A 13,824-nucleotide genomic window follows, 5' to 3' on the forward strand; every position below is an offset into this window, starting at 1 on the left:
GGTTTAGGATGGCTGGTCAATTTCAGCCCAGGTACTTTGACTTAATTTGCTGCGGATTGGTTTCTTAGTGTTTCAGACATTTTTTTTCTTTTTCTTTTCTTTCAGTAATGAAGCAGTCGGATGTGTCAGTTATAGAATGAAAAGCTTTTTTAAAAACTCTGTAAATCCCACAAAAGCGCTAGTCCCTTCGATGTCAATGCGAGCAATTTTAAGGCCATGCTTAACTTTCCTACTGAACCCACCAGGGCTTCGACATGCTTAACATTTGGCTGAGCTGCAGTTTGATCGTTCTGGAGGGGAAAATCATTATAAACTAATAGTTCTAAATAGTCAGGCAAAGGATCAAAGAACCAATTGCTTTCAGTTCTGAAGACCCGCAAAGAGTTTTCTTGTTGGCTAACATGCCGAGGCCCTGATTAGTTTTTCCTGGCACTGGAACACTTGCACTGGATCCTTTCTTCCTGCTGATGTTCAAGGAAAAAAATTACTTGCCTAGTACAGGTCAATGGTTCAAATGAAAGGACTGTAAGCCATGGTGCAGGTCCAATCCTGCTCCCAGTTCAACATGTGTGCGATGCACCATTTACAATGCAACATCCAGATCAATAATGCTGGGAAGGATTTGTACCCTTCATTGAAATCTCCATCTGAGAAGAAACTATTGGTGTTTACATTGGGCACTTGATATTAAATACCTGTAAATGATAACACCTGTGGGGATGGGTCCATCTCTCCTTCCTTAACAGAAAAGAAAAACTGCAGCGAGATCCCGTCCTTATTCATCCTTGTTCAGCTGCACACTTTATAATTAAGCTGGCTCTGCAGCTTCCTGCTCTGAAGACTTCAAAAGACCTCACGCCTCCACCTGACAATCCAGTTTGCTGTTCTGGTCCCTCCTTACCTGTCTAAGGTGATTTACGCCAACAGCAGTTTTTTTAAAAAAAATCTTCACATTCTCCTTCAACTGAAATATATATCATAGTTACATGAAAGAAGGAATTAAACCCCACCCTACCTCAAAAGGTGAAGAAAATATTGCTGCTTTGATAACATGGTTCATTCTCCATAGGACCCGTCCACGTGTCTACAAATCCATGCAGCTGATGAAGTCAGCTCTGCGTTGCCTGCAAAGCTCCAGTTTTAGCCCAGCCTTTCTGTACTTTCTGAATTTTTTTACTCTTATATCCTCACAGGGTTATTCTGCTGTTCAAGGAATTATCATTTTGCTTCATTTCCACTGCATTCTAAACTCAGTGCTTCAGAAGACTCATCTCTTTCATTTGGAGAACCTCCTAATTTTTACGAGGTTTGAACTGTTAAGTTTGCTGGGCAGTACACGCCAAACTAGCTTTACCACGTGCAACGCAAATCATTTTCAAATCTCCCTTTTGATATTTAGAACACTGAACCATAAGATGGTTCTCTTGGAGGAAGGGAAAGGTCAAGGGGACAATTTCTGTAAAATCAAAATTTCACCATTGGAATAAGGCAAAAGCTGCAAGCTGCCTGAATTCAGACTGATATGAAACAAATTTATAACAGAACAACAACAACACTACATATTGATTTCCATGTACAAAACGTATATTCTCTCAAAGCTTTCTAGCTTTACAATTTCAATGACGCTAAGCAGAGTATGACTCTTATTTTCAAATTTCTAACTGCTACCAGAATGAAAACAGTTGTCCTTAACTTTCAGGATGTCTGTGGTATAAGAAGCTTTGCAAAGCCTGTGGGGGTGGGGGGGGGGGGAGAGACATCCTTTGATTAAGAATAAAAACACATAAATGATTATTTATGCATGAATTACACAAACTGCTCTTCAATTTAAAAATAAAAATCTCATTTACAAGAGAATGGTAATAAGAATCTCAATAGGAGAAATTAAAATATAGCACCATGATCAAACCATTCCTAAGTTATCTCTGATGACATTATATATCTCTGATGGAAAGGCAGGCTAAATATAAACATTTCTTGTGATATTCTGAACATAATGTTTATTCTTTGAAATAAAAGTAATCTGAAGTCGTCTGTTCCCTTCATTCTCACAAAATGGCAAAACATCAATCCTGATACTAAGAAAGATTTGTAAACAGCCACTGGCCTAGTCATCTATGGAGAGTAAAAACCACCTCCAGCTGACCAAGAAGAAACTTTACACAAATCAACTTTTCTGCTATGAATTAGAGTAATAAAACATTTTTATGGGTTGGTAACTAGCACTGACTTACACGCAAGGGTGATACTTTCACAAGGGAACATGAGGAGAGAGAAACTATACACATTTCAGAGGAAGGATTCTTCAGATTGAAAGCGCTGTTAAAAATGCTGTTTTTAAAACTTCATTGAAATGCCGATGTTTAAAAATGGCAACCATTTTCAGAAGGACTCAGAACAAGGAAGGAAGACTGTATACATTTTAAAATACAACTGAAGGTTAACAATAGCCTATTCCATTCCCACTACTCAACGATCAAGTCCTGCCTTCACCTTTCCCCTTTAGAAAAGATTCATTTGAACAAACTACATTCAACACTAGCAGTAAACCCCTGTACAATCCTTTTCCTGGAAGCACGCAGGGCCCCGTGGAATTCAGTGGGATTTACTCCCAGTTGAATGTTCTGGGAGGACTGTAGTCCTTTCAGCTTTTCTCTACTGGGATATAGAGGACCATTTGAGAATATTTTTCCTTTTTTAAAATCCAGTCCTTAAAAGAAGATTTCTGTTAAAATATATAAACGACATCAGAAATAAGAAATATCCACATTACAGATTCAAAGCCTCAGAAGGCCACCAAAGAGCGGAAGTGTAGGTGACTTGTGCATCCATATTTTCATTAAGATCTCGGGCGTCTTCTCTTCCACTCAGGCCAAACTGCACAATTTGCACATGACAATGGCACAAACTGTACAGTTAGTCCTGGGTGGAAGAGAAACAGCTCAAGATCCACATTAAAAACAATGCAGATGTGCAAGTTCCCTATACTTCCACTCTTTGCCTCATCTCTGAAAACATAAATCAGCTCTAAATTGGTAACTCTATAATAAAGGGCAGAAAATAAATAGACCCAGGAAGGGTTTGGGGGTGGTTTGGTGGGTTCAGTCTTTCCTCTAGGGATTTTATTCCCTCTATGTTTTGTGTGAGGCCTAGATGCAGTGTGTGAAAGAGCTAATAACTAATGAAGATAATATTTTTTTAAAAAAAATGAAAAATGGCACTAGATCCACGTGCAAGCAACAATCTCATGTGTTTGCTGCCCCCGCAAATTTTCCTTGCAGTAAGTTTATCAGAGTTTCAAACCAGCCTGGGAAAAGATCCTTGGAGCCTGGCAGAGTGAGTGGAAGGTTGAAATAGTGCTTAAACTGTACGTGGACTCCAATGAACGGTCCTGCAGCGGAGGAAAACTGGGCTCTTTGTCCCTTGAAACATACAAGGCGGAGAGGAATTGGGGCGGGGCCGGTGCAGGGATCTTTGAGACGTACAAGGGAAAAGTCAATTTCCACTGGAATTAACAAGCCACGAGGGGGGGGGGGCGGGGGAGAGGATGGCTCGCAGGAGGGATGCTTGGATTTGACGCAGCCTGCGCCCTCCTTTCGGTCGCTTGGCAAAACAGGGTTAAAAACAATACCAAAAACAAGAACAACAACACACACACACACCAACCAACCCGGCCCCCTGGCCCCGATCCCCCCCCCCCCCCGCCTCACCTCGGTGTCATTATTCAGGTTCCAGAGATCCAGGCGGCCCATGCCGTCCACGCAGGCGAAGAGTGCGGGATGCACCGGGGACCACATGACGTCGTAGACATAGTCGGCATTGTCTTCAAAGGAGTAGAGCGGCTTGTTGTGCTGCGAGAAGCAGAGAGAAGCATGAAGACTTCGTGGCGCTGCCGCTGCCTCGGGCTGTCTGGCGAGTCTAATTAAAAACTTTGCACATTCAACCAAGTGTCATAAAACTTCCCCCAGATGAAAGGTCCCGGGATGGAGAAGGTGGGGCTGCTGCTGCTGGGGGGCTCTGGGGGGGGGGGGGCAGCTACTGTCCAAGGGGGGGTCAACAATATGTGTTGGGGAGGAACAAGGGGGGAAGGATTGCCCAACAAATCCCACGCAGGTAAAGGGAGCTGCAGCCCATTAGTGCCTGGGGGAGGGGGAGCGGAGCGGAGTTTTTGCAGGCTTTGCCCGCAACTGGATTGAAGTTTGCAGCCTGCCCTGATAAGGATCGGGAGATTCCCCGGCGGAGGAAAGGAAGCGAAAGACTGTCACCTAGCGGCGTTTGCGAGGCCGCAGCGGGCAGGCAGCAAGGAAAAATAGACACACACATACATACATACACACACACACACAGAGGCCCCTTCCGCACATGCAGCATAATGCAATCCACTTTCACAATTGTTTGCAAGCGGATTTCGCTAGTCCACACAGTAAAATCCAGCTGTGAATTGAAAGTGCATTATTCTGCATGTGTGGAAGGGGCCACAGGAGCAGGAAAGAGCTGGATAATATATATGTATATTATAGGGAAGGGGCGGGGGGGGGGGAGGACTAAAGGTAGCACAGCCTAAACCGTATAAAGAAATCATCCCCGTGTCTGCATGCAAGGAAATGCCTATGTAAAAAGCTGCCCCAGCCACTTAAAACACACACACACACACACACACACATTTTCATTTCTGTTTACATTCCTGTTCTGGATTTTAATAAGAGATGGGAAATTCGAAGCATTTCCAGGAAACTTTGGGCCTTTCCCCACTTCGCGGCATCCCTGGCGCGCGTCCAGGCGTCCCCACGAGCGCGGGGTCATCCAAAGGCACCGTTTTTGCCAGCGCCAGGGATGCCGCGCGCTGAGCGGGTGCAAGAGCGGCAGTGTCGCGAGCGGCTCGCGCTGTTGCTGCTTTCACTCCCTGGCGTTAAGAGGGAGTGCAGGTGGGACCCACGTGCTACTTGGCGGAGGAGTAGGTAGCGGGGCTTACAGGTACAAGATGGGGAAAGGGCCAAAGACATGTTGAACCTCACAAGCCTTGCTAGTGAATCAGATTTCAGCTACCAGTTTCTATGAACCAACAACCGGCTTCCGAAAATCCAACACCAGAGGGATGGTGTTGATATTTCAAAATGGGTCACTGGGATAAGCAGCCTAACCTCAGAAGGAATGAGTTTGGGTGTTGGCTCCATCTTGTCTGTGAATTAGAACATTACAACTTTCAAGAGGGTGGGGATGGCAAGACATGACGGGACAGACCACAAAGACTAGCACAGGACCACAAGAACAGGCAGATCTTTTAAAAGACCAGCAGAGCTGTGTTGCCTGGGGCAGTGACCAAGAAGACCCTGTCACACCTGCCGGCTTCTGAAAGTCAGAATTTGAAAAGCAGGTTACTCTTCTGCTGAACAAGGTAGGTTCACACAGGCTGATTCCGCATGGGCCAAAAACAGCGGTGTGAAAACAGTATAAACCCTTTTACACCGTTTTAAATCCTTTTACACCATTTTCACACTGCTGTTTTTGGCCCATGCGGAATTAGCCAGAGTCTTAGGCCGTTTCCGCATGGCCTCCCTGTACCAGCCTCCACGCCGGGCGCAGAATCTTCGCCCGGCGTGGAGGCGAAGGCTATTAATGCATGCTACGCATGCGGGCCGCGCCTCAGCACGAGGCCGGCAAACAGCAAGTGACTCCTCATGGAGCCGCCTCTTCCCCCTACCCGTCCACTCACCCTGTCCCCGTCATTCGTGCCTGCTGGTGGTCGAAGCCCCGCCTTCACGCTGCCCTCCGACCTCCAAGGGGTGGGAGGACAGCGTGGAAGCGAAACTTTCGACTCTGCCAGCAGGCGACGAAAGCGACGGGACAAGGTGAGTGGGACAGAAGGCTTAGAGAGACCAGCGTGTTCCCGTAGCGGGCGCTGGTTCGCACTGCGCCCGGCTTACCGGGAAGACGCTTTCCCCCCAACAACAACCCTTTAAAGGGTTGTTGTTTAGCGAAAGCATTAGACAGCCGCCTCTGGGGGAGGGGGAGGGCAGTCAGGTCGGTTTTACCGCCCCCAGGCCGTCGTTTTTGGCCCATGCGGAAAGGGCCTCTTATTTTATCTGTATTCGATAACAAAGGGGCTTTTTAAAACTATAGTTGAGACATTTATATTAAGGGACATGTAAGAGGAATGGGTTTAGGATATTTTCTTCTTGAAGCACACCACAGGAAGTCAAACCCCTCCCCCGCATTTATTTCCTAATGTATGTATGTATAAGGACTAAACAACTGATCAAGCCCTGCCCCATGCTCCGGAATATGTACATCTTTACACACTTGACAATTTAACTCTTGAAGGGCACTCCTTTGGTTCCTAGCCCACAGTCTGTGGCTGATCAAGTTACTTTCACCAATTTCCTTTGCCCTCAGCAGGGTTTCTTTTCCCAGTCTGTTTTCTTCAGAATAAGGCGATACACCTTCTAGATATTCTGAAAACTCTCTCTCTCTCTCTCTCTCTCTCTCTCTCTCTCTCTCTCTCCCTCCCTCCCTCTCTCTGGCCTCCCTGTTCCACCACCAAAGCAATGCATTGCAGTGTATGGTGACAAGGTTCAGAGAGCACAGCTGCTAGGAGAGCACAGGTCTAGGGCTTGACTTTGAAGCACAGATGCATCATTTCACAACAAACTGGAAGTTAGAGGCAAGTTTTAAAAGTGCGACAGGATTGTAAGGTATAATTGGGCGCTATGAATTATTCATTGCATCAGGCTCGTCTTTAGTCTGATCCCTGAATAATGGCTTTGCTAATCCCTGATCAATTAATGTAAAATGAAATTTAAATGATAATGAATACTCCAGAGATAAAAAGAAATTAAATATTCTCATAGCATGTGACAGAAATCTAAACAATGGGGTTTTTACACGCATGCATGTGTGTGCATGCATGCTATAGCTTATACCCGATACACGTCCTTTTAGCTATTAGTATTAACTCTATCAGGTTTAATCATATTTTAAGAAGGACATGCTAGAGATCATATAGAGTTGATGTGTCAAACTCGCGGCCCTCCAGATGTTATGGACTACATTTCCCATCATCCCCAGCCAGCATAATGCTGTCAGGGGGTGATGGGAACTGTAGTCCATAACATCTGGAGGGTCGCGAGTTTGAGCATTCAAAAGCATAAAGGGATTTTTGGTTTAAACATGTGGCTAAATTTCTATATAGTAATTTGTGTTTCACTGGTATTCATTACTTTGTGTATTCCTATAATAATTATTGAGGATGATGTGCTTATCTTGTGGGCCACAGAACCAATTTTTTTGGGGGGGGGGGGGGGGACAGATCCAATGACCTGTTATGTCCGTACATGGAACGAGAATTTCTCCGCTCTCTTGCTTTCCTGACTGATGAAATGATAAAAAAATCTCCACGCTGGCTGATGATACAGTCAACTGGCTTAGTTTTGTTGCATGCCCAGGACAGCAAATGTCCTTTCTCGATACAGTCAACTACATTCCCATTCTCTTGAGGTGCAGGATTACTTTTTCAGGTTTTCCCTTCTAAATCATCAGTGACAATTAATGTCAAATCACAACTTAACTTTCTCCTGCCCTGATTCCAGTTTGGGGGTTGAGGCAGCAGATGAGCTAACTAATGTCCATAGCCAGTGGCATAGAGCCAAGGGGGTGGGGGCAACGCACTCGGCGCGCGCCCCTGGGGGTTGTTCTGGGGGCGTTCCGTGTCAGGGGTGGTGGAGGTGTGGCAGGGCGCAGTGTGCCCCAGGCACAATACCCCCTCACTCTGCCCCTGCCCATAGTTTGCTCCACTGACCTGATTGGCCCTCCATTGCTTTGGGTTGGGCCTGGGTCATGTGGGGAGGGCCAGAGAAAATCTTTTCTGAGATGGCTGCTATGAGCTTCCAGGCTGTGTGGCTGTGGTCTGATAGTTTTTGCTTCTAAAGTTTCACCCGCATCTATGACTAGCATCTTCAGAGGCATGTCACAGTAAGATGAGTTTCTCTCCAAGGCACCTTACGTAAAACCCATCTTACCATGAAATGCCTCTGAAGATGCCAGTCACAGATGAAGGTGAAACATTAGGAGCAAAAACTACCAGACCACAGCCACGCAGCCCAGAAAACCTACAACAGTCAGTTGATTCTGGCCATGAAAGCCTTTGACAAGAAATGTCCAGGGTCTTTTGGCAGCCATGAGCATACCAGAGCTCCGTGCATTCAGTCAGCACTGAGGGAGAAGGGATTGTAGATACCAGCATGCTGGCCTTGCCCCCTGCCTCTGTGCATTACACATAAACTTTGTGATCAGGAATATCCCAAAAGCAGCAATTCTGATGGTGGGATACAAGTATACATGTGCACACTTCCACCAGGCAAAGGCACAGGGCTGAGAAGCTGGTAATTGTGCGAAGGTAGGGGGCGGAGCCAGAGCACTGATGCCTGCTCTCCCTGACAGAACAAACTGAAAGGCCATGTACTCAATGCCTTCATATTGAAGCCAAGTGTGATCACCGGGTTCAACAGGTCATACCCATAAAAACGACAAAGCCAGTCTTATTTAGCAGAAGCCTTTCGGAGTTGTGATGCATGAGCCATGCGGACACTTTTTCCACAGGCTTCCTGACAAACCCATATTTTTGTGGGCTGCCTCCCTTCTGTCACAAATAATTACTTGCATATCCCCGATAGGAAAAGAAGCTCACCTACGGTTTTTGTTTTACAACTAGATTTCCAGTGGTTCCCCCTTTGTACCTGCATAGAAAGATCTTCCTTAATCCAGGAGGCGCCACACGGTAAGAAGCTTGCTACTTAGAGGAAGGCATGTGGACATGTTCGCAGGTTTTAACTAGTATTTAACTGCTTAAAAGCTACAGCAAAATCTATCAGCTTTGCTTAGTTCATAATGACACTGGGATATACATGAAGGTATGTCTCTGAACTGTATTTCCATAACATAAAGCCATCTGATCGCAGTTTCGTCTCCCAGCAGCCCCGTCTTTTTCTCTTTTCTTCTCTGCTCACAATCTCACTATGAACCTGTCAATATATCCTATGAAAAACAAACATTTATGCTTGCTGAGGCATTGTTACAATTTTAACTAGTTATTTAAGCACTTCAAAATTGTTCCCAACCAAGAATTTCAGAAAAGAGCCATTACATTTCGAATGAGCAATGGCCTTCATCTTCAAAAAAAATTAAACTCCTCGAATGCATTAAAGGAATCCATGACCATTAAACCAATTACAGCCTAGTTTAAATCTGTACTATGGATACACAACTTGCAGTTACTCATGGCACTTCAAGTTATATCTATACCATAAACATATTTCAATTTTATATTGTTTAAAGATCTGAATATTCCCAAAGACTCTAGAGAATTGTAGCTTGGTGAAGACTACTTACTGTAAGTGATAGCTGTTCCCTCCTACTTTAATTCCCAGAACTGGAATGATTACTATTAACCCAATGTGGCACAGATGTCCCTTTTCAAAAGCACTTTATTTTGAATGGGACTGTATTATTTTTATCTGGAAGAAAGCACCTGTGTATTATTTACACCTGTCTGATGTATAAGGTACCATACAGACCTAGAGGAAAGGTATGGAAAACTGATTCTCATCTTCAGTTCAGCCAATCTTAGCTTTTATTAAGTCATAAAAGTGCTTCTACCATCCAACATCAAAAGAACATTTAACGTAGTGGACTGCAGCTCACCTTCACACACAGAATTCATTTTTATTTAGAGCAGCCTTTAAGGTTTCTAGAGCAGGTCCTACATTTAACTCCCAAGTGGCACAACAGGGACGACTAAGCTGCATGCACATGACAGGAAGCCATATAACATCACAAACAATGACCTCAAGTCTCACAACAGGAAGAGAAAGTGTTAGAGTTATGACCCTACCAGGAGTTATACCATAGCGAGGGACAAGCCAATACAAGCTAGTTCAAGAACACCCTTCATAAGAACATAAGAAAGAGCCTGCTGGATCAGATCAGAGTCCATCTAGTCCAGTGATGGCAAACCTTTTCGAGACCAAGTGCCCAAACTGCAACCCAGAATCCACTTATTTATCGCAAAGTGCCAACACGGCAATTTAACCTGAATAACCCCCTCGAGCAGGGGCCAACCTGCTGTAGCCTCCAGCAAGCCCCACGTGTGCCACTCTGCTCCTCTCTAGCATCTCTGCCCCCTCTGCATCCCCCCCCCCCGGGCAGCAGCCACCTGGAGCACAGGCACCAGGCCCGGCAGCCGAGTCCTCTCTGCTCGCTGAGGTGCATGCACATCAAGTCCAGCAGCCCAGGCCAGCCTAGAAGTGTGTGTGGGGAGGGGAGCGATTTCCCCCCCACATGATGAACTCTCTGCGCACGTGCCCAAAGAGAGGGCTCCGAGTGCCACCTCTGGCACCTGTGCCATAGGTTTGCCACCACTGATCTAGTCCAGCACCCTGCTACTCACAGTGGCCCACCAGGTGCCTTTGGGAGCTCACATGCAGGATGTGAAAGCAATGGCCTTCTGCTGCTGCTGCTCCTGAGCACCTGGTCTGCTAAGGCATTTGCAACCTCAGATCAAGGAGGATCAAGATTGGTAGCCATAGATCGACTTCTCCTCCATAAATCTGTCCAAGCCCTTTTTAAAGCTATCCAGGTTAGTGGCCATCACCACCTCCTGTGGCAGCATATTCCAAACACCAATCACACGTTGCATGAAGAAGTGTTTCCTTCCTGTAAAAGCCTTCCTTTGCCTTCCAGCCAGTCAGAGTTCCGAATGATTTCACCAGTATATTTGGATGGCAGATACAAAGACAAATCGTTGGGTTCTAGATCACATCTAACCTGACCTTTCCCTAGAAGCTAAAATGACGAATCTGAGGCTGTTGTACTTTGGTCACATAAGAAGGCAAGACTCACTGGAGAAGACAAGAATGTTAGGAAGAGTTGGAGTCAACAGGAAAAGAAGAAAATCCAACTTGAGACGGATTGACTCTATAAAGGAAGTGCCGGCCTTCAGTCTGCAAGACCTGAGCAAGGTTGTTAACAATAGGATGTTTGGGAGGCTTGATTCATAGGTTTGCTATGAGTCAAGAGTGAGTTGAAGGCATTTAACGCACACAGAGAGATAGAAAGGTAGATGAACTTCATAAAAGTTATGTAAAACACTGTAGATCTATAACATAAATCACACACTGCTAGTTCTTGCTACATTTGACTGACCTACTAAAATTCAAAATGTCTTCATTTATTTGGAGAAATGTATACCTATATAAGAGAACAGGTTGTGGCAGCTGGGAAAATCTTAACGAAATTACAACCTGTTGCCGTTTCTTGTAGAAGTGTTCATCTAATTTAGGAGCACTATAAAAAGCTTGATGCATATTTTTTTTAGGTGCTGTCAATCCTGAATCCATAAATGTAGAAGCTGTAAATAGCTCATTCCAGGAATGTGTATGTTTGATCATCTCCTCGAAGCCTTTTGCATATACACAGGAAGAACATTGTTTTGTGATGACTTATGCTTCCAAATAAGCATACTGAATCGAATTGATTCAAAGCATGGTACTTCCATGCATTTATGAGTGGAATAAATGAACAAGAGGGAAAATGCTTTCCCCTCCTTTATGATTATTGGGAGAACTGGCTTTTATTGCTGTGTCTATATAACTTTAAACTCACTAGTACTCAGCTATTCTGCTTAACAAGCTGTGGAAGACTAGTGGTTGCAATCTTGAGCAGAGCTATGCTCTTTTCAGTCCAAGAGTGGTGTGACTATGCTTCAGACTGCACTGTGGGAGACTTGTGTCCTGAGCTGAACTCTTGTATGTTGAGCACCAGCCAGTATCAGATACTTCCTGCTTAGAAATCATGATTAGCTGCATAGATGCAGCTAATATATGCAGAACCCCATTTTGCAGTGTGAGATTTAGGAAGGGACAGAGTTATAATCTCACAAGGTCAGAAGATCAAGAAAGCTAGGAACAGGGAACAGAAGCTGAGCACCAAGAACTATGCCACAGTGAGGAACAAGCTACGGGTCAAAACCTGCGAAGACACTTCAGTACTACTAAGTGCTCTCACATCACCCTACTCCAGAGGCATAGCTCCAAGGGGGAGGGGGCATGATGCACCAGGGGCATGCCCCTGTGGGAGCAGGGCGAGGGCGGGGCGTCCCGGGGTGGGGCAGGGGCAGAGGAGGCACCAGTGCACCGGGTGCTTTCCCCCCCTTGCTACGCCTCTGCCCTACTCTCATGGTGCATGCAAAGAGAGGCAAGATTAGCAGCTGGGCCTTTCAAAACACTGCCCCCGCCAAATGGCAGCTCTCTAAGGGCTTGCAACCCAGCAGGTGAAGCTCTGTAAAATTCTAGAGGACCCACAACTCATGGATTAAAAACCAATGGATTGAGGTGTTTGGTCTATACTTCATCATAAAGGAGGTTATGGTAGTTGGTCTACTCACCAGAAGACCCCTTTGAGAGAGGAAGCTTGACAAGTCATCCTGGCAAAACCAGGTGTTGGCCTAGGCAAAGTGGTAAGATTTTCTTTGCCGAATATCTTTTTGTGCTTGTTAATGAACAAATATAAAAGCACAACTGTAGAAGATAGAAAGCTGAGAAGTCTTCCTATCGAGATTTTTCCTAAATGAAAGAATGACTCCCCTCCCCACCCATAACCATCAAAATTCATTTCCATTTAATGCTTAGTGCTACTTTGTGTTTCGTGTCACTCTTCTCCTTGGTGGGCTTGAAACTGTGATTGGTCACAGTAGCAAAGCAAGAATATCTATAAATTGCTCTTCCTGCAAAGAAGCTATGAAAAGCTGGTTTGCTTAATTGATTTGTATGCCAAAGATTTTTAAAATGTACTTCATTTTTGCATAAACATGTGGAGACTATTATAAGGGGGGAATGAAGGAGGGTAAGAGGGAAGGGGTTTCAAGAACAGACTCAGTCTGGAGATAACATAATGATTAGCATTTTGTGGTTTCCTTTAAAGTTAGTAGATCATGGCCAAGTAAAACAGAAAGAATCAAGAAAAAAATCTAGTCAAATCTAGACATTCAATTTGAGTCCATCTTAAAATCTAAGGACACTGTCACAATTGATACTGAAAATACTTCTAGCCAGGTCTAAAATATCTCAAGTGTGAATGTTGTTAATGAAACATAGCATCAGCACTTAGCATTTAGGATCAGCTGGAAACTATCATCTACAACACAGTGAAAACACTGTGTAGTTGTTAGATGAGGACTAGAGAGAGTTGGGTTCAAACCCCTGGTTAGTTATGAAGTTCAGTGATGACTTTGGGCTACTCACTATTTCATAGCCTTATTTACCTCATTTGATACTTGTGAGGATTAATCAAAGCAGAAAGACATTGAGCTCCTGGAAGGAAGGGCACTTATAAACACATAACAAAACAACACCTACTTCTGTGCCTTTATTACATCCTGTCTTTCTGGTAAAAAAACTGTAATAAGCACAGCAGTAAAAGAAAATGCAGTGGTGATCCTGCTGTGACCAATCATAAATTGGAACCTGGTACAGGTATAAGACATGCCCACCCCACCCCCCACCCCGTTAAACAGCTGCTGTTCCAAAAGCAAAAGGCCAACCCTTGTTCAAACAAATGGATATTCTAATCCAATGATGTGTTTACATGCAAATTACAAACACACGTACCAAGCATAAAAATGCCAATATGATGTGGTGAATATAGGACTAAGAAAACCTGGGTTCAAAATCCTATCTGTCTTTCAATCTCCTTGAAGTTGAGTCTGGCACTGTCTCCTAGATTAAAATACCAGGTTGTTTTGAAGGAGAAATGAGGGGAGGGGGGACTCCATGC

General features: G+C 44.7%; 1 protein-coding gene across 7 annotated transcripts in view; it reads right to left on the bottom strand.

Annotated features, from left to right (window-relative positions):
- Positions 1–13,824, bottom strand: part of DYNC1I1 (dynein cytoplasmic 1 intermediate chain 1) — a 202,978-nt gene that overhangs the window by 25,678 nt on the left and 163,476 nt on the right. For all 7 annotated transcript variants that reach the window (XM_048510901.1, XM_048510898.1, XM_048510902.1 and 4 more), the window contains one exon: positions 3,711–3,851. In XM_048510901.1, coding sequence (XP_048366858.1) covers positions 3,711–3,851 — 141 coding nt within the window. The remainder of the gene's footprint in view (positions 1–3,710; positions 3,852–13,824) is intronic.

The sequence above is a fragment of the Sphaerodactylus townsendi genome, linkage group LG11 (genome assembly GCF_021028975.2).
Source record: "Sphaerodactylus townsendi isolate TG3544 linkage group LG11, MPM_Stown_v2.3, whole genome shotgun sequence".
Classification (NCBI taxonomy): domain Eukaryota; kingdom Metazoa; phylum Chordata; class Lepidosauria; order Squamata; family Sphaerodactylidae; genus Sphaerodactylus; species Sphaerodactylus townsendi.